The 18,796-nt window shown below is 40.2% G+C and overlaps 2 protein-coding genes across 6 annotated transcripts; one reads left to right on the forward strand and one right to left on the reverse strand.

Annotated features, from left to right (window-relative positions):
* Positions 1-2,409: 2,409 nt before the first annotated feature.
* On the reverse strand, positions 2,410-13,979 carry ZNF189 (zinc finger protein 189). Of its 4 annotated transcripts, none has more exons than XM_055302691.1 (3): positions 13,916-13,979; positions 12,577-12,703; positions 2,410-5,343 (listed from the first exon to the last, which is right to left on the reverse strand). In XM_055302691.1, the coding sequence occupies exons 2-3, from the start codon at positions 12,608-12,610 to the stop codon at positions 3,623-3,625; spliced, it is 1,755 nt and encodes a 584-aa protein (XP_055158666.1). In that variant the 5' UTR covers positions 12,611-12,703; positions 13,916-13,979; the 3' UTR covers positions 2,410-3,622. The 4 variants fall into 4 exon arrangements, with proteins under 4 accessions (XP_055158666.1, XP_055158663.1, XP_055158665.1 ...); XM_055302688.1 differs by lacking the exon at positions 13,916-13,979 and adding an exon at positions 13,392-13,703; XM_055302690.1 differs by lacking the exon at positions 13,916-13,979 and adding an exon at positions 13,392-13,702 and having other exon boundaries at positions 12,577-12,658.
* Positions 13,954-18,139, forward strand: MRPL50 (mitochondrial ribosomal protein L50). Of its 2 annotated transcripts, none has more exons than XM_055302692.1 (2): positions 13,954-14,090; positions 17,163-18,139. In XM_055302692.1, exons 1-2 carry the CDS (start codon positions 13,999-14,001, stop codon positions 17,548-17,550), a joined length of 480 nt encoding a protein of 159 aa, XP_055158667.1. In that variant the 5' UTR covers positions 13,954-13,998; the 3' UTR covers positions 17,551-18,139. The 2 variants fall into 2 exon arrangements, with proteins under 2 accessions (XP_055158667.1, XP_055158668.1); XM_055302693.1 differs by lacking the exon at positions 13,954-14,090 and adding an exon at positions 14,820-15,187.
* Positions 18,140-18,796: the final 657 nt, after the last annotated feature.

Genomic DNA, 18,796 nt, shown 5'->3' on the forward strand with positions numbered 1-18,796 from the left:
CTGCTTGTTTTAAAATGTTATCTACCGTGATTGTTTTTTGTTTAAATTTGACTGTGCTAGGGATGCTGGTAAAATACTATGTCTTGTAAGTCTCTGAGGGTTCCTGGAAGAGATGTACATTTGAATCTGTAATGTGAGTAAAGACCGACTTCAATGCTGGTGAGAGCATCAACCAATTCATTGAGGGCATGAACTGAACAAAAAGGCAGAGGAAAGGCAAATTTACTCTCCACCTAAGCTAGGGCTTCTATCTTTTCCTTTTTTTTTTTATTTTATTTATTTATTCATGAGAGACACACACACACAGAGAATGAGAGGCAGAGGGAGAAGCGGGTTCCACGCAGGGAGCCTGGATGCGGGACTCGATCCCGGGGCTCCAGGATCACACCCTGGGCTGAAGGCGGCGCTAAACCGCTGAGCCACCCGGGCTGCCCTATCTTCTCCTGTCCTTGGACATCAGTGCTCCTGATTCTTGGGTCTTTGGACTGGGACTGAATTATACCACTGGCTTTTATGGTTTTCATATTTGATGACATGAGATTTCTTGGTGTTCACAAGCACATGAACTCAACTTTTCTCCTCCTATTCACTTCCATATTCTCTTAAACTAAAACAAGGCACCACAAGATATGCTGTGTGTGTAGTTTTTGGAAAGGTACCCAGGTGAGTATCAGGTGTACCAGTAACATTTCTTAAGCTGAGTGCTAGTTACATAGGATTGTGAAATTCAGAACTGCACACTTAAAATATGTGCCCCTTTCTCTCTTGTGCACCCACATATGCAATTTAAATACAAGGAAAATGTTATCACAGAATTTTATGCAGCATAAAGTCCAATCTTTTTAGGATGGCAATGCTCATCTGCCCTTTTTCACAGGCAGCCTTAACCACCTGCCACTTTCCCATCACCATGTAACTGGAGGCTCACTCTGTAGCTAGTAGTAGGTCTTCTTATAATTCTGTCTTCAGACACAGGCCTTTTTGCCTAATACCTTTTAGTCTGAAGGTATCATCACCTCTTGAAAGATTTTACTCCTTCCCTCTTCTTCATGCCCCTCCTTGCTAGAAAGCAACCATGAACACTGTAGTAAACTTGCTTTCAAAAAGTTAATCTTTTTGGCTACACTTTTCATAAGCAATGAAATGTACATATAATCAGGAATTATTTCACTGTTGGGATGCCTGGGTGGCTCAGCAGTTGAGTGTTTGCCCTCGGCTTGAGGCATGATCCTAGAGTTCCCGGATCGAGTCCATCATCGGTCTCCCTTGCATCAGAGTCTGTTTCTCCTCCTGCCTATGTTTCTGCCTGTCATGGATAAATAAAATCTTAAAAAAAAAAAAAAAATTCACTGTGACTAGAGTTTTGAGCTCTCACTCTAGATTCACATCCAAGGATGTTAAAAAATATGTAATTTTAATGGGAATATCTCATAGGACCAAGTCCCCACATTTCAGTAAGGTCAACAGCCAGAGCTTCAGCTAAGCAATATAACCATACATGAAACAGATGCAACTCTGGCAAAAAGTGTGTTTAAGTGCACATGCAAACAGTAATGTATGGAAAACATACTTCACATTAGATTTTTCAAAATACTGAGAACAGGCCTAAGAACCTCATTATTAGTTGAGATCTTGGCCAGAGAACCACTGGTGTAGAATAAGTAAAACTGGGGAAATTTAGGGCAGGATAATTGAGGCATGAAGTACATTTCCAGTTACTTGTTTTTCCTTTTCACTGGACTACAAACCCTGTTTTGAAAGTTAACTGTATGCTAACTCCTGAGTACCTCTTTTGAATAGGGAAGTGTGCAATTTCTACACATATACCTTCATATTCACATGTGGACAAATATTCCAAAGGGAAGATTAAAGTGTGGAAGTGACGGTTAGAATGTCTATAATATAGAAGAAAGGGAGGTGTTTTGCTCAAACTATTAGGTAAAATTTACAAAGTTCTGGTAATTTGGAATTCTATACTCAGAAACTAAACCTGGATTGAACCTTAAACTGAACTATCCTAAAAAAGGTCACTACAGGCAAAACTTGTTCTACTGTGGTTTGCTGATTGTGCTCCACCGATACTGCATGTTTTCACAAATTGAAGGTTTGTGACAAACCTGCATCAAGCAAGTCTATTGATTCCATTTCTCTAAGAGTATTTGCTCACTTTCTGTCTCTGGGTCACATCTGGTAATTCTTACAATATTTCAAAGACTTTCATTACTATAGTTGTTATGCTAATGATTAGTGAGTAAGACTCCTTGAAAGCTCAGAATGATGGTTAGCACTTTTAAGCAATAGGGTATTTTAAATTAAGGCACGTACATTGCTTTCTTAGACCTAATACTATTGCACAGTTACTAGACTTCTGTAAAGTATAACTTCTACATGCAGTAAGAAACCAAAAAATTAACTTGACTTGCTTTATTAGACTATCTGCTTCACTGCAGTGGTACGGAACCAAACATACAGCATCTCCAAGGTATGCCTGTAGTCACGGGTAGAACAAGTGAGAGCAATTTCTTTTAATTCCTTGATTCTAATTTTTTAAATGCAGTATTTATTTGACAGGATAGATTTTGCACTAAAATAACAAAGAACTCTTACGCAAAGCAAAAAACAAAACAGGTTTAATGATTAAAGCAGATGAATTAATAGGTTTATATAACCATTTACTAAGGGAAGCCCTAGAACCAGAAATAAGGATTTTAAAATTGCATGCAAAGTCTAGTTACCATAAAAACCAAAGCAATACCAAAATATCTCCGCTTCCTAGTATAGACTCCAGGTCTTTTATTTCCAAATCTTGGTAATCAAAATATGTACACTTTCGCATGCTACTGGTAGTGGAGGAATGGGATTATTTGTATAGGACTACAATTATGTTTCACAGATGGGAGAGCACAAAAAGAAGTGTCTTCCTCCACTTTTTCGGGCCCATCTTGAAAAAAGGCACTCCCAAAGGTTCCTTGGTAGGTTTGTTAATTACTCACATAATTTTTACATGTAAAATTAATGGTCCACTCATTTCACAGATCTGGGAACCACAAAGCATTGGAACTGCTTCTTTAACTCACATGCCAAACAACTAGCTTTCTTAATCAATGACCAAAAACACCTTTGGATATCAGTTTGAAAAAAAAATGGGGCTCTGTTTCCTTGAAACTTAATCATACGCTTAATTACTAGGCTTTGGCATGCTTTGCCAAGCAGATCATGGAACTGAATGAACCACCATATGATGGTGGAAGGGGACTCTCCTGAATAATTATTTTAGTTTTCTAACTTCAGCTCCCTTATACCAATGCAACTTTGTCCTTCTCTCTCGAATGACTATAATACCACGTGCTCTGAACCTGGGTTTGACCTCTGCTGAAAGATGTGTCAGAAAAGAGATGTTTAAATAAATTACTGTCTTCTCTATGATCATCAGAACAGAAAGTAATGGAAGTCTTCAGCTGCCTGTGGGCAGTTGTCCACCTTTCACAGAATCTTTAGAAACCATTTGCCTGAGGCCAAGGAAAATTTGCTTTATCACTAAACCTGACTCACGCTGAGCCATATGAAACTGCACTTGGGTAGCTAGGCTCAAGTCAAACTGAGCTTGAATATTTCTCTACATTTACTGCATCCACGTAGTATGCAATTTTTGATGCTGAATGAGAGATATGCGACAATTGAAGGCTTCGCCACAAGCATCACATTCATGGGTTTCTTGAGTTTTCACCTCTGCATGGATCTTCTGATGGTTGACAAGGCTGCGCTGTTGACTAAAACTTTTGTCACACTTCTCACACTTGTAAGGTTTCTCTCCTGTGTGTATTCTCTGATGCTGAATAAGGCCTGAGTTCCGGCTAAAGGCCTTCCCACATTCATCACATTTATGGGGTTTATTACCTGTGTGAACACCCTGATGTCGAATAAGATTACACAGTTGGCTAAAGCTTTTTCCACATTGTCTGCACAGATAAGGTCTCTCACCAGTGTGGATTCTCTGATGCTCTATAAGAAATGAGCTCCGACTGAAGCTTTTCCCGCACACAGTACATAGATAGGGCTTTTCACCAGTGTGGATTCTTTGATGTTGTACAAGATGAGCACTGACACTAAAAGTTTTCCCACATTCATCGCATTTGTAAGATTTTTCCTTGGGGTAGACTTCCTGCTGTATAACAAGACTGCAATTTGGATCAAAACTTTCCTTGGTTTCATTGTATGAGTAAGTCTTCTCTCTGGTGTGGATTCGCTGATGCTGAATAAGACCTGAGCTTCTACTAAAGGCTTTTCCACATTCTTCACATTTATGGGGTTTGTCTCCTGTGTGAATTCTCTGATGACGAGTAAGGTTGCACAACTGACTAAAGCTTTTCCCACACTCTTTGCACTGATAAGGTCTTTCACCTGTATGGATCCTCTGATGTTCAATAAGGAAGGAGCTCCGACTGAAGCTTTTTCCACATTCGATACAAAGAAAAGGCTTCTCACCAGTGTGGATTTTTTGGTGTTGTATAAGGTATGTACTTAATCTAAAAGCTTTCCCACATTCACCACATTTATGGGGTCTTTCCCCAGTGTGAATTCTCTGATGTTCAACAAGTAACGAATTTCGACTAAAGCTTTTCTTACATTTGGTACAGTGATAGGGTTTCTCACCAGTGTGAGTTCTCTGATGTTCAATAAGGTGTGACTTCCAGCTGAAGGCTTTCCCACAGTCACTACATTTATGGGGTTTTTCACCTGTGTGAATCCTTTGATGTTTAACAAGGCTCCTTCTCTGGCTGAAGCTCTGTTTACACTGAGTACACTGATAGGGTCTCTCTCCAGTGTGGATTCTCTGATGTCTAATAAGGGTTGAGCTCACACTAAAGGTTTTTCCACAATAATTACACTCATAGGGCCTTTCCCCAGTGTGAATTCTCTGATGTTCAATAACAAATGAACTGCGACTAAAACTTTTCCCACATTCGTTGCATTGAAAGGGCTTCTCACCAGTATGGACCCTTTGATGTTGAATGAAATGGGCCTTGCGAACAAAACCCTTTCCACATTCTTCACATTTATGGCATTTCTCTTCTGAGTTTGGTCTCTTACGAATAATGTTAGTGTTTCCTCTGAACATTCTCTGTTCCTGCGCCAAAGATTCTCTTGGTATTTCCCATAAGAAGATTCCTCTTTGTTTATCTAACCTACCAACAAGTTCAAAGGTTTCTCTACCTATAGGATCTTGGTCAATTTCACTTTTTATTCTTGTAACTATTACACCCTGTGGTTCCACTTCTTCCTCGATCTCCTCAATTTCTTGTTTTACTGTTGGCTCCTCATCCTTATCTCTGTTCAAAACATCTGGAATAATAAATAGAAAATAGATCAGGCAGGCTCTTTGCTAGCAAGGAGAAAGGCTTATTAGGAAAATAAGATTAATATAAACTAATCCACTACATCTATAAAATGTGGATGACTACATTATTAAGATTAAATTGGTTCATACACATAAAGCATTTAGGACAGTACCTGGCAAAGAATATATGCTGTATAAATATTATTATTAGCTATCTGATGAAATATTTTTCTTGGAGAAGAAATATGAAGACTGTTTTGTTTATTTTTTTAAAGGAGCAAGCTTTTAAGGTTTTTTTTTTTTTTTTTTTTTTTTTAGTAATCTCTACACCCAACATGGGGCTTAAACTCACAACCCTAAGATCAAGAGTCACATCCTTCTCTGACTGAGCCAGCTAGGTACACTAAAAGAGTGTTTTTATGAGGCAAATGATGAGCTAGTAGGGGCAAGCAGAGCTGGGAGGAAGGGCTGGTAAATCAACAGAAACTCACGCAAGGTAAAATGGGGAAACAATGAAATAAAACAAGTAGTGGTGTGATGAAATAGTCTATCAAGGAAGACCGGATGATGCAAGAAGACAACAGTAGGTTCAGAAAATGTGGTATAAGATAGTGTTACTGTAATGTGAGTAGGCCAAATAACTGAAAGAAATGAACACAAAATGATGCTGAGAAGGATAAAAGAGAAAAACTAGGGGAAGCAAAAATTCTTTCATTAACAAGGATTTACTTATTGCATTCAAAGGCATTCCAGGAGTTGTGTAATGATTCAGAATTCAAAGATAAGGCATGATGCTCCCCATCAAATAAAATGAATGACAAGTACAAGAATATAATATGATAAAATATTTAAAACACTTCCTATACTGAGACAAAATAGCTTTTAAAAACAAAATAATGGGGATCCTTGGGTGGCTCAGCGGTTTAGTGCCGCCTTCAGCCCAGGGCATGATCCTGGAGACCCAGGATCGAGTCCCACGTCGGGCTCCCTGCATGGAGTCTGCTTCTCCCTCCTCCTGTGTCTCTGCCTCTCTCCGTGTCTTTCATGAATAAAAATAAATAAATAAATAAATTAATTAATTAATTAAAAAAATGAGTTGGATCAACATGGAGTCTATGATATAGAAAGACAAAATAAATACAAAAGAATATGGTCAGAGAATGAAAGACACAGAGAAAGAGCAGTCTGTGGTAACTTATGCCCTCACCTACCACAAATTATACCACATTCTTCAAGTATACATGATTCTCACTCTTCTAAAGATTTAAGAGCCAAGCTGGAACCATGCAGTTCCAAATGAGAGTCTCAAAGAAATCTGAAAAATGAAAATCTTGCCTGTGTTGAAGGAAATATAACATAATGGTCTATGATGAAACAAGAGTGGCATACAGAACACTGAAGTCTGCTTCTGACTTCTTTCCTGATTTTCAATCTCTTGTTGTCTGTTGGATAATTTCACTAGACAAGTTGATCAGTACCAAATATATTTTTGGCCCTAAACAATTTCTTTTGCTAGACTTCCTCTTTTCTCTCAATTTTCTAATCTTCTACCTTTAGAGTCATCTCTGAATTTTCTTTTTATTTACTTCAAACCAGTCATTAAGTTCTTTTATTCCAAAAATCTTCTTATTCCCCTAAGAAAGTAGTAGAAACTGTATTTCTGCTTCCACTACTAATAGTAATGTCTTTTAAATTACTTCAATGGACTGCTTTCTTTCACACAGTGAAAAAGGATGGGAGAATTCCCTTAACTTTCTGCCCCCTGCCTATAAAATTATCTGCAATGGTACATGAAGATATATCCTATTCTTATCAAAGGCTAATTCATCTACCTTCTCTTGATCCCATTTGTCTCTGAGCATTTGTTCAATTATTAGCATTGTTTCCTCTTTCTTTCATCTATTCTTCACTGCAAACACACCTCCAAATATGCTCAGCATACAAATATGCCCAACTTTCTCTTGAACCTAAAATCCTTCTCTCAATGGAATCTAAGTTTTGAAATTAAATCTTAACACTGTAGGTCTCCATTTCCCAGCTATGTTTTCCATGTCCAACCTCTTCCCATTCAACCAATTTACAACTACTGTGAAATCTGACTTCTATTTCCAGCATCTAGAGAAGCTTCTATGAAATCACCAATAACTCTTGAATAACAAATACAAGCAACATTTTCAGCCCTTATTTTATTCAGCAGCACCTGACACTGTTGACCATTCCCATTTTGACATTATCTGTTTTTGGTTTCTATGCTATTATATTCTTCTAGTTCCCTAGTACTTCTAACTTTGTCCTTTTCTAATAAATTTCTTTCATGTATTTCTCTTCCTTTGTTAACTGTTGAAAAGTTACTGTTGCCCATGTTTACCTTCTTACTTTGCTCTCTCTATTTACTCTGGGTATTGCCACTTAACTGTGTTAAAAAGGGCTTACAAGTAACATGATCATCACTGGCTGTCATGTATGTCTCCACCTCTAATCATCTTCTCTTGACAGGCATCCTCATCCGTTATCCAAAGCAGAAAATCATACTAGATTTCTCCACTTTTCTTATCAGTAAACAATCACCAAAATCAAAGATTCTAGTCTCTACTATCTACCTTCTTTTCATGTTTTCCCTGGATTATGTGAAAGCCATCTACCTAATAATCCTTCACTCTAGTCTTTAAGCTGCCTCCACACTATCTCTACCCTACTGCATCCAGAGAGATGTACATGAAATGGAATTCTAGTCACATCACCCCCTGTAGATTCACTAGTACTCCATCACCTCTGATTGCAAATCAGCTCTTTACATCAGGATACTCAGCACTTCATGATAGGTTCAGTAAACCTTACGTCACTCTAACCACTCTCTCACACCCAAAGTGTGCAAACTGCTTTAATCTTTTATGCCATTTCTTTGCATATCTCATTTACTAAATGTCCTCCAACATTGTTTACCTAGAAAATTCTTGGTTTCTCTTTAAGATTCAATTCAAAGCAACCTTTCCTCTACAAAGCCTTCACTAAGTCCACTAGACAGATTTAGGTGTTCTGTTTTTTATCACCTGTCCTCATCCATAAATGCACTGTAGCTATTATATGCACCATTATTCATTATATTTGTCTCTTCCATGGGACTATAAATTCCTTGTGAGAAGGGGAAGTCTCTTTATAATGTTTACTCAGTATTGTTCCAGGGGTTTTACTCAAAGGAATAAGATAAAATTGTTATTTGCAGACAATACAAATGTCTATGTAAAATTTCTAAAAAGTGAAATATAATAGCAACAAGAAAACTAAGATATAAAATAAGTACTGGTACTTACTATCAAGAATAACCAGTTAGCAAATATTATAGAAAAGTAAAATATGTCTTGTATGATAATAAAAACCATAAAACCTAAGTCTTATGAAAATTGTATGAGGGCCATGAAAATAAGCCATAAAAATTTTCTCAAGGACAGATAGAGTCAAACAAATTGCTAAAGAGATTTAATATTATAAGGATCTTAATTCTTCCCAAACCAATCTATGAAACCAATTGTATTCCAATTTAAATCTTATGAATGAAATTAAAAACCGCAATGAATCTAACTTTCAACTTGAAAAATATAGAAAACTAGTTAAGTGTATCCTAAAAAAGAATATAAAAGAATGATTTATCATACCAGGCATAAAATTTAACATACTGCTTAAGTAAATTAAACAGAGGTAAAAAAAAAAAAATAAAATAAACAGAGGTGCACTGGAATGAAAATAGTCAGAGACCGGTAAAGAAAACAAGTGAGTTTAGGCTTCCACACAGAGCAGCACAGAAAGAACTATCCATTAGATCTAAGCATGGTAGCTGTAATCACCTTCTGAGGTCTCTGCCATGCTTGTATTTTATCTTCCCATCCTGCAATCATATAATTTGTCTAGAATAGGCAGTTGACTCAAAGTGCATCTCTCCCAGGAATTTGGAATTAAACCTGAAATAGGCAATTATTCTGAACATGATTAGAGTTATAACCTATCAATTCAGAAGCATGTGGATATGAGGAAGAAAGTCATGTCTACCAAGGAGAAAGAAACAAAACACAAAGAAAGAGTTAAATCCTGACCTTAAAAAAAAAAAAAAAAAAAATCCTGACCTTCTGAGTGTTCCAATTTCTGGGTTTAGTTTTTATTTTTATTTTACTTTATTTTTTTTTTAGGTAGGCTCCATGCTAGGTGTGGAGCTTGAACTCACCACCCTGGGATCAAGATCTGAGCCAAGATCAAGAGTGGGAGGCTTAACCAACTGAGCCACCCAGATGCCCCTGGGTTTAGTTCTTTTCTGATATCTAGTTGCAATCATGCTCATATATTCTGTATGCCACCTCTGTCCCTATAATAAGCTCTCTTCTGGCTTAAGCTAGTTTGGGTTGATTTCTATAATCTTTAATCAGTTTTAAGAATATGGTAGCTGAGGAGAGACAGAAAAGGCAAGGAAATGGTAAAGTGGAAGTGGCTAAACTTTGGGACAAAATAAGAGTTACCACACATTTTCTAAAAAGGACCAGCAATAAATATTTTTGGCTTTGTGAGCCATATGGTCTCTATTGGAATTATTCAGCTCTGCCACTATAGCATGAAAGTAGTAATAGATAATACATAAAGAATGGGAATGTCTTTGTTCCAGTAAAACTTTTCTTTTCTTTTTTTTTTTTTTTTATAAAAACAGCGTGCCACATTTGGCCTGTGGACCAGTACCCAAGAGTATAAAAAGATATAAAAAGAACAGTTTTCTTGGTAAAAGAATGAGAGAATGGGGAATAATCTGCATTCCTAGTGCTGGCACAGTGCTTGATTAACTATTTACTGAATGGATGAGTGCTGAACAAACAACTGAGGAGAGACTACTCTAAGAAGAGAAACGGTGAGTTTAAGGTCTTACAGGGACAGCAATTCCCAATTCTGTCAAGGTCCAATATAGCTCAAGTAGACTGGAAAGGAGTCATTAAACTGAAGAAGTCCATTTCATTTGAAAGAACTGAAAGATTAAGAACTGGGATCAAACTGTCACCTATATTATCAATGTAGTTACTAAAGTGTTTAAAGAAAAACCAGAATAAAAGACCAAACTAAAGTGGGAAGAGTAATAAGTAAAGCAGCAAGATGAAGTGCAGGAAAACACTGTACTGGAAAAATCAAGTAATTACGATCTTTCACTAGGAGAGCTCTCATCAAAGAAATGGCGACAGAGTCCACAGAGAAAGATGAAAAGTTTGTGGAGGGAGAAATAATAACCGATAAAAAGCTGTAGTTCAGCTAAAATAAGAGCCTGAAAGTAGGAGATCAACAGATGGGCTCACTACCCTGCCTTTGTCCATATGGTACTCACATTTTACAGTAGTAGAGGAAGGCAAGGCTGGGCATTTGCCTGGTTCTATCAACCAGGATACCATATGTGTGGATAAAGCTAGCAATGACTCAGAGACACCATGATATATTGGAGAAAAGAAAAATCAGCAGCTGATATGGCTGGAGACTGAAGAGGTGTGCAAGAAATAGATGATTCTAAGAAGCCAGGCAGGGGCTATTCAGAAAGGCTCTACTAGGTATAACAAGAATTAAGATTCTTGTTAAGCTTAAGATTCATTTAAGCTATCAGGAATTGGAAATTGAAAGCCGTTAACTAACAAAATCACTTTGGTGGCAGTATATAGAAAGGGAGATTGGAGGCAAGGGGCTAGTTTATGGAATAATGTAATAATCTAGTCAAGAGGTACTGATTCTTAAGTATATTCATTCATTCAGTTACACAAGTATTTTTTTTTTTAAGATTTTATTAATTTATTCATGAGAGACAGAGAGGCAGAGACATAGGCAGAGGAAGAAGCAGGCGCCACACAGGGAGCCCGATGCGGGACTCAATACCGGGTCTCCAGGGTCATGCCCTGGGCTGAAGGCAGGTGCCAAACCGCTGAGCCACTTTAGTTTTGGGACAGTCGTTGAAAGGAAGCAGGTAATGAGCAAATCAATGACAAAAAATTGGCTGAGATGTAAAAACCCACTGCAGACTAGAAGAAAAGCTATGCATAAATATAGGGCATCAACCCCTTCAGTTAAAGAATTTCTCCTGCTGTGTTTAGCAACTCTGGTAGGAGAAGAGAAAAGCCAGATCTTATAACCAACACAAAACTTAAACTTTGCAGACTTGGGTAGAGCACAATAAGGCGGCGAGAAAGCATAATGGTGATAATTCCTATGGAGGTCCAGGGATTAGATAAGGAGGTGAAGTTAGGAGAGGATTTATAATCTGGAGCAAGAGGAGAAGTTAAGGAACAGGAAACATGATTAAGAATAAGTAGGATTAGAAGGAAAGGAGTAGGAAAAGCAGAAAGGTAAGAAGTCATAGTAAGCTCCACATGGGCAGAGAGCACATCTGTTTTGGTCACCCGCCTAGTCAGTCGAAAATAATAATGAAAAATGCCTGGATAATTTTCAAAGAGTAAGATCGGCCTGCTTTGACAAAATTGAGGGTTTCACCATTGATGCGAATTGAACAGAAAAGGAAAGCAAGGTCCCTGAAGATATATAGTCAGGATATAGTGAGGCTTAAGTAATAGCTACATCACTGATGACATAAGTTGGCACAGAGAAGATTGTGAAATGTGACAAAATCTGTATGTGAGGGACCAAGAAATGTTGCAGATGACAGTGAAAAGGAACGGAGTGGACAGAGCAAGATGGCTGAGGCCTCCCAGGAGAGAGATTTTGTTTGAAGGGTTAAACTAATGCTTTGGGAACAGCCCTGAAAAGGTATAGAACAGTAACTGCTCCCTTCTAGCCCTGAGACAAAGGATAGGGGAAAAAAGAGGGTGTGGGAGAAAAAGCAGCCTCTGCCAGAGAAGTGGTGTCCTTGGGAAAGTGCCAGTTTTCAGTTAAGGCCAGGAGGGGTAAGGAACATTATGTGAAGAAGAACAGGGGCTCCAGAAGGCAGAGTGAAAAGGGGTGGGAGGAAAGCAGTGGGAGGATGAGCCAGGAGGGAAAGTACAGAGCAATATGGGAATGAGATTATGAAGACAAGAAGCCAGAAAGGCTTGTATTTTGGTTATTGCAAGGACACCAGGGATGACAGTCATGGAAACAATTAATGGCTGAAAGACTTAAATCAGAACTTTGGAACAAAGCAGCCTTGGTGCCAGTAGTGGTCCAAGTGTTCTCAGGGCCTGATTTCTTGTAGCCTCTTCCATAGGTTAATCAGAGGAACAAAAAAAGATTCTTACCCAGTGAGACCAGGTTTCCATAATTCTCCATCATGACATCTTTATACAGGCTTCTCTGAGCTGGATCCAGATAATCCCACTCCTCCTGGGTAAAAAACACAGCCACATCCTCAAATGTCAGCAAGTCCTGAAATAGTACGATTTCTGTAGTCAGTTCTTGTCTCAAGGACAATTCTACGACTGAAAAGTAGCAGAAGCAATCGCTTATCGGGGCCAGGTAGGCTAGGACGACCAAGGTGTGTCCAAGAGCTCCAAGTGGGGCCCAATTCTGGAACAGACAAGCACCTCAAACTAGAGGATGACTGCACTGGATCCTCGTCGTCAGTAGTGATGGTCCTAAGGATAGAACTTTTCTAGTTTAGTGATCATACCCGAACATTTCTATTTTAGTAAGCTGCCCCCGCCAACTCTCCAAGTTTCCTGCACCTCACTGCCCGGCTCCAAACTCTATCCGCACTGGCCTGGGACCCTGTTCAATCCCAGGAAGTGCTCTAAGCGCCTACCTTGGGTCGGAGCATCGAAGACAGGCGCACAAGACCCGAGGGGAGGTAAAAAATGGTGCCTCACCTGGAAGAACTCAGCAATGAGGCCGGTTGTTTGAACATTACTAATGGTCTTCAACTGATTTATCAAGTCGCTCTTGAGAAAAAAAAAAAAAAAAAAGGCCAAGCGAGCAATTTGCGATGCCATCCAGAGCACTACGGGTCGGTACTTCCTTGCACATCGCTGGCCCTGAAGACCACGGGGGGCGGGGGGGGCGCGGCCTAGCTCCGGTAGTGGCGAGAGAACGCGGATACCCGCAGGAGGGGGCTTACCTTTGGCTCCGGCGGGGGGCTCGGCGAGGCCATCTCCCGGACAGAAAATCAGGGCAGGAACCCGCGGCGGCCGCACGGAGAGGAACCTTTCGTGAGGCCTACCCAGCCGCTGGAAATTAGGCCCGACGGAGGCGAGGCCTGCAGGGTGCGCCTGGCCAGGTCCTGCCTCGGTCCCCGAGCGGTCACGACCCCAGCAGCATATCAGACGCGCTATCTGGCCGTCCCCCAACCCCAAATTCCCTCCCCACCTTGCTGCGCAGCCTTTCAGGCCTCCTCCCGGAGCCTCCTCCCGGTTGCCAGTTCCTCCTCCTTTCAGCCGAGGAGCGCTATGACCGCCCGCCCCCGGACCAGAAGGCGTCACCCGGAACGTTCCCGGGACGCCCCTGGACTACAACTCCCGGCATGCTCTGAGAGAACGCCTCGGTCCAGCCTCCGTCGGCCATGGTCCCCGGACTACATTTCCCGGCGTGCAAAGGGGTGAGGTAGCGGCTTGTGATGCTTAACAGGAAAAAGGGAACACCTACCACTAAGCTTACACCTGATTGGCTGCTGTTGGCGCGACGCTGCCGGCTGAAGGCAGCGCGGTAGCCCGCTGCTCTCCTCCGAGATGGCGGCGCTGTCAGCGTCTGGCGTTACCAGAAGAGGCCTCGCGTGGGTCGTCTTCGGGGCACCGCGGAGAGAATTTTGGTCTCGATTCAGGTAAAGCGGAAGGGTGGATGGTGGGTCTGTTTCAGGGAAAGTAAGGGGAGAAACTGGGGAGGGTGAAAGGACGAATCCGAAAGCCTGTGGCGTGCTATTCAGACAGACCCGGGCCGCCCGGGGGGGCTCAGCGGCTTGGCGCCCGGAGACCGGGGATCGAGCCCCGCGTCGGGCTCCCTGCGTGGAGCCTGCTTCTCCCTCTGCCTGTGTCTCTATGAATAAATAAATTTTAAAAAAATCTTTAAAAAAATTTTTTTTAAATGTAAAAACTTTTTTTTAATAATTTTTTTAAATTAAAAAAAATTTTTAAATAAAAAACAAAAAAAGGACGGGACCCCGGTCTTGCGGCTTGGGTTAGGGTTCGGAGTTCAGAACCGTGAGCCACCTGGAGTGGTGGACCCCCCCCACCCGCCCGTCTTGGCCGCAACTTTCTTACCACGGAGCAACCGCTCTTTCCCCCTCCCACTTCACTCACTAATTGATTGATTTTTTTTTTTTAAGCACTCATTAATTTATTAAGCAAACAGTACTGACCCTGCGCTCCAGGCGCTGAGTGCGGTGTCCGAAAACGAGTGGCTCGTTTGGAGCGAGCAGCCTAGCACGTGGACGTGAAAGTGGTCGGTGAACGAAGCTCCCTGGCGCGGTACCTTCCTTCACAGGCCAGGTTCAGAAGTGAAGTGCGGCCCCCTCGTTCTGTTTCGTTTGTTCATTCATTGATCTACTCGACAGGTAGTTACTAAACGTCGGCTCTGGGCCAGCCTATCCCTAAGCAGTTTACAGCGGCGAGAATAAAGGCCCTCCTCAGAGCGTAAGTACTCTGACCGATGAGAAAACCGAGGCTCCACCGAGAGGGAGTGTTTTGCCAAAAACAAGTTCAGTGTCACAGCTGGAACCAGAACCCAGGTCTTTGACTCCCCCTCTAAGTCTGCTGCTTTTCCCTCAGCACCATCGGAATAATTTGAAGGTAAATCTATTTGACTCATACCAAGACTTGTGGGCACCTCAGCGAACAATTTGTGCCCTCGGGTTTCAAGCAGAAACTTTCCATTCCGAAGAATTTTCGTCACCTGTTCAATGGATTTATTAGCTTCCCTCAGGTTTGTTTCATCCACTCATTCAACACAAGTTTGTAGAGTGTCTACTATATGTCAGATGTTTAGGTGTTAGGGATACAGTTGTTTGCTTTTTTAGAGTTTATTTATTTATTCATGAGAGACACAGAGGCAGAGACACAGGCAGAGGGAGAAGCAGGCTCCATGCAGGGAGCCTGACGTGGGACTCTATCCCGGGTCTCCAGGATCACGCCCTGGGCTGAAGGTGGCGCTAAACCGCTGAGCCACCTGGGCTGCCCAGGGATACAGTTGTTAGTAAGGTAGACCAAACATTTGTCTTCCTATTTGTCTTCCTAAAGTGTATATTCTGATGAAGGAAAAAACAAACAAACAAACAAAAAAAACAAACGAATATAATTTCAAAGTGTAAATTGTGAAGAAAATGAGAGCAGTGTAAGAGATTACCAAGATGGAAGGAATGGGTTACATTTCATTCTGATGAAATGGGACTGGAGTAGTTTGAAGAGAAAATGGCAAGTGATGAAGTAGATAGACATAGTGTAAACAACTCTTTGGGAAACTGGATAGGAACATGGAGTCTAGGGGGTATTATTTTTTCTTTAAAGATGGGAGGTATATACAGCCCTGGGAACAGTATCAGTTGAAGAAACTGATAAAAGAATTGATGCAGAATGAGAGCTAAATTGCAGGAAAAGTCTTTGCGTAGGCAAGGAGAAAGTGCTACAAACCATATTCTTGGCCAGACATGATTTCTTTATTGCTTCCCCCCCACACCCCCACATCATTTTTTTCTGACGTCTCCAATTTCTCTAAGGATGACCAATCCCATCCAATACCAACCTCATGGAAAACAAGAGTCAGATCATGAACTAATATTTGATTAAGCACTGAAGTAGCATATCAGGCAGATTTCCTAACATTGGCCCATGTACTTAGTTATTTAGGCAGTTTTCAAAGGACCCCCAAATCAGTAAAACAGGTCTCTGTATTCAGGAGTTTATAATCTGGTGCAGTGATTCTTAACCAGGGATAATTTTGCCCATCGGGACATTTGGCAATGTCATTTGGTTATGACAAATGCTACTAGCATTTACCCTACCCTGGATAGAGGCCAGGGATGCTGCTGAGCATCTTATAATGAACATGATAGCCCCCTACAACAAAGAATTACCTGGTCTAAAATGTCAGTGTTTGGGTTGAGAAACCCTGATCTAGTAAGAGAAGTAGAATGTAAAAAAACTAAAACTCAGGTAGGATGCAATATGCTGTGAAAGCAATATAACTATAGTAGATCAGAGGAATTTAAAATTATATTTGGGGAAATTAGGTAAAACTTTTTTTTTTAAAAAGACCTTATTTATTTATTCATGAGAGAGACAGAGAGAGAGAGAGAGAGGCAGGCTCCATGCAGGAAGCCCGACGACCTGGGACTCAATCCCAGGTCTCCAGGATCACACCCTGGGCTGAAGGTGGCGCTAAACCGCTGAGCCACCTGGGCTGCCCAGTAAAACTTGGAAGAGAACAATTCTGTTTTGGGACTTAAACTAAGTTTTCTATAGGTGAAGGTGAAAGATAGGCATTTCCAATAGGATATAACTTGAGACAACACATGACACCAGGAAAGAGTGTAGTAGTTTAGTTTGGGTGGAGCATAGAGTATGTATAGATTAGTAGGAGGTGAGGTTAGAGAGGTAGATTGGATTTGGAAACTGGGAATCCCAGGCAAATGATTTACTATTTTACCTCTTCTTGGGAAAACTTAGAGCACGTAAAACCTGTAATTCTCTTTTCTGTGTATACCAGTTCAATTCAGTTATAAGCTTCCAAAGGCGGGAATCTGTCTGTCTTATTCTCTCTACAGTGCCTAAAAGAATAGTAAATGTGCATATTCTTTATTGATTTAGATAGATGGATAAGATTGGGTCTGGTGTTCATCAGCTTGTCAGGTACATTAGTGCAGTTAACCAAAGAGTCACATATTTGTTTTTGATCATTGCAGAAAAGAGAAGAAGCCATTGGTGCCTGAGACAGTAGAAGAGGTGAAGGAAAAACCTATTTTGGTGTGTCCACCCTTACGAAGCCGAACATACATACCACCTGAAGATCTCCAGAGTCGTGTGGAATCTTGTGTCAGAGAAATTTTTGGTTCATCTGTTCCTAGCAGTTGGCAGGACGTGTCCCTGGAAGATGGTCATCTGAAATTCGGGTTGTTGTCACGTTTAGCTGATGACTTGGGCCATGCAGTGCCCAACTCCAGGCTTCACCAGATGTGCAGGGTCAGAGATGTTCTTGATTTCTATAATGTGCCTGTTCATGATAGATCTAAATTTGATGAACTGATTGCCAGTAATCTGCCTCCCAATTTAAAAATCACTTGGGGTTATTGAGCAACTCAGAAGAGGAGCATCTTGAAATCATTTTGTCCTGAGCAAGGGGACTGGTTATTAGACTTTTGATACTTTACCATGTGAAATGCTATCAGAATTGTTCTCTAAATCCTCTTTTTCTGTAGAAGAATGAATTAGCTCTTTTTTTCCCCTCATATCATGAATTAACAACAGGATTTTCTTTTTTCACATTTGCTGAAATCTTTTTTTTTTTTTTAATGGAATTGAGTCATTAATAATGTATGAAAGTTTCCTTCTCTGGAGGACACTAATTATTAAACTTGGGTTTAAGATATGAGGCTATTCTATGTTCAGACGTGGTCTTTATTCTTTTAGGTGTAAAATAGTAGATGCAAAAATATGTTTTAATCCTGTTAGGACTCTTAAGTCTAAGGTAGGTAGCATGTATAGTATGTATACAAATAAGGAAACTTGTTAAAGAAATGTAAAAAGGGGAAAAAAAATGTAAAAAGCAATGTTGTTTATTATAGCGAATTGTTTCTTTCACTGCTTTACTCATAGAAATAGAAAATGATACTGGCTGTTCTAGACTAACCTCTTTTGGAATTAAAGTATATTTTTGAAGTGTGCTGTGTTTTTTATTTTTTTAAAGCTGAAATTTGCTTCTCTGCTTTGTCATTAACTTATGTATTATAAATGAAAAAATTTAGAGTATATGCCAAATATGAAGTACTGTGACTTTTTAAATAAGAGATCTGCCAGATTATATATCTAAATGAATATTCTCTTTAAAGGAGATGATGTTTATTTCAAACCTTTTATCTTTGTAACTTTTTTTTTTTGAGAGAGAGAATGCGTGTGCTCAAGCTGGGTGGTGGTTGGGGTTGGGGGTGTGGAGGGGGGTTGCAGTGGGAGAAGAAAAAATCATAAGTAGGGTTCGCACCCAGGGTGGAGCCTGATGCAGGACTCAATCTTATGACCTGAACCAAAATCAAGAGTTGGCCCCTTAACCAACTGAATTACCCAGGTGCCTCCTTTTCTGTAACTTTTTAAAAGTGGCTTTAAATACCTATGGATGTCCACTAGGGTGATAAGTCTTTGCAGACTTAGTGTATTCAATTTGTGGAAATTACTCAAATAGTGAGTTACTAGATAGTTCTGAATTACTGATGTTAATTGAAGAAGTGATTAAATTAGTAATTATTTTTGTTTAGATATGGCTAAAGAGTAATAAGGAATTTCCTATATTTTATCTTTCCTAATAGTTCTGAAAGAAAAGTGATAG

Source organism: Nyctereutes procyonoides, unplaced genomic scaffold (assembly GCF_905146905.1).
Source record: "Nyctereutes procyonoides isolate TBG_1078 unplaced genomic scaffold, NYPRO_anot_genome, whole genome shotgun sequence".
Lineage (NCBI taxonomy): Eukaryota > Metazoa > Chordata > Mammalia > Carnivora > Canidae > Nyctereutes > Nyctereutes procyonoides.

Coding starts and splice junctions, on each gene's coding strand:
- ZNF189 (XM_055302688.1), bottom strand. CDS start 13,424: ATGGCCTCGCCGAGCCCCCCGCCGGAGCCAAAG. Junction 12,704..13,391: donor GCCCCCCGCCGGAGCCAAAG/GTAAGCCCCCTC, acceptor GTACTATTTCAG/GACTTGCTGACATTTGAGGA. Junction 5,344..12,576: donor TGGAAACCTGGTCTCACTGG/GTAAGAATCTTT, acceptor TTATTATTCCAG/ATGTTTTGAACAGAGATAAG.
- MRPL50 (XM_055302692.1), top strand. CDS start 13,999: ATGGCGGCGCTGTCAGCGTCTGGCGTTACCAGAAGAGGCCTCGCGTGG. Junction 14,091..17,162: donor GAATTTTGGTCTCGATTCAG/GTAAAGCGGAAG, acceptor TGATCATTGCAG/AAAAGAGAAGAAGCCATTGG.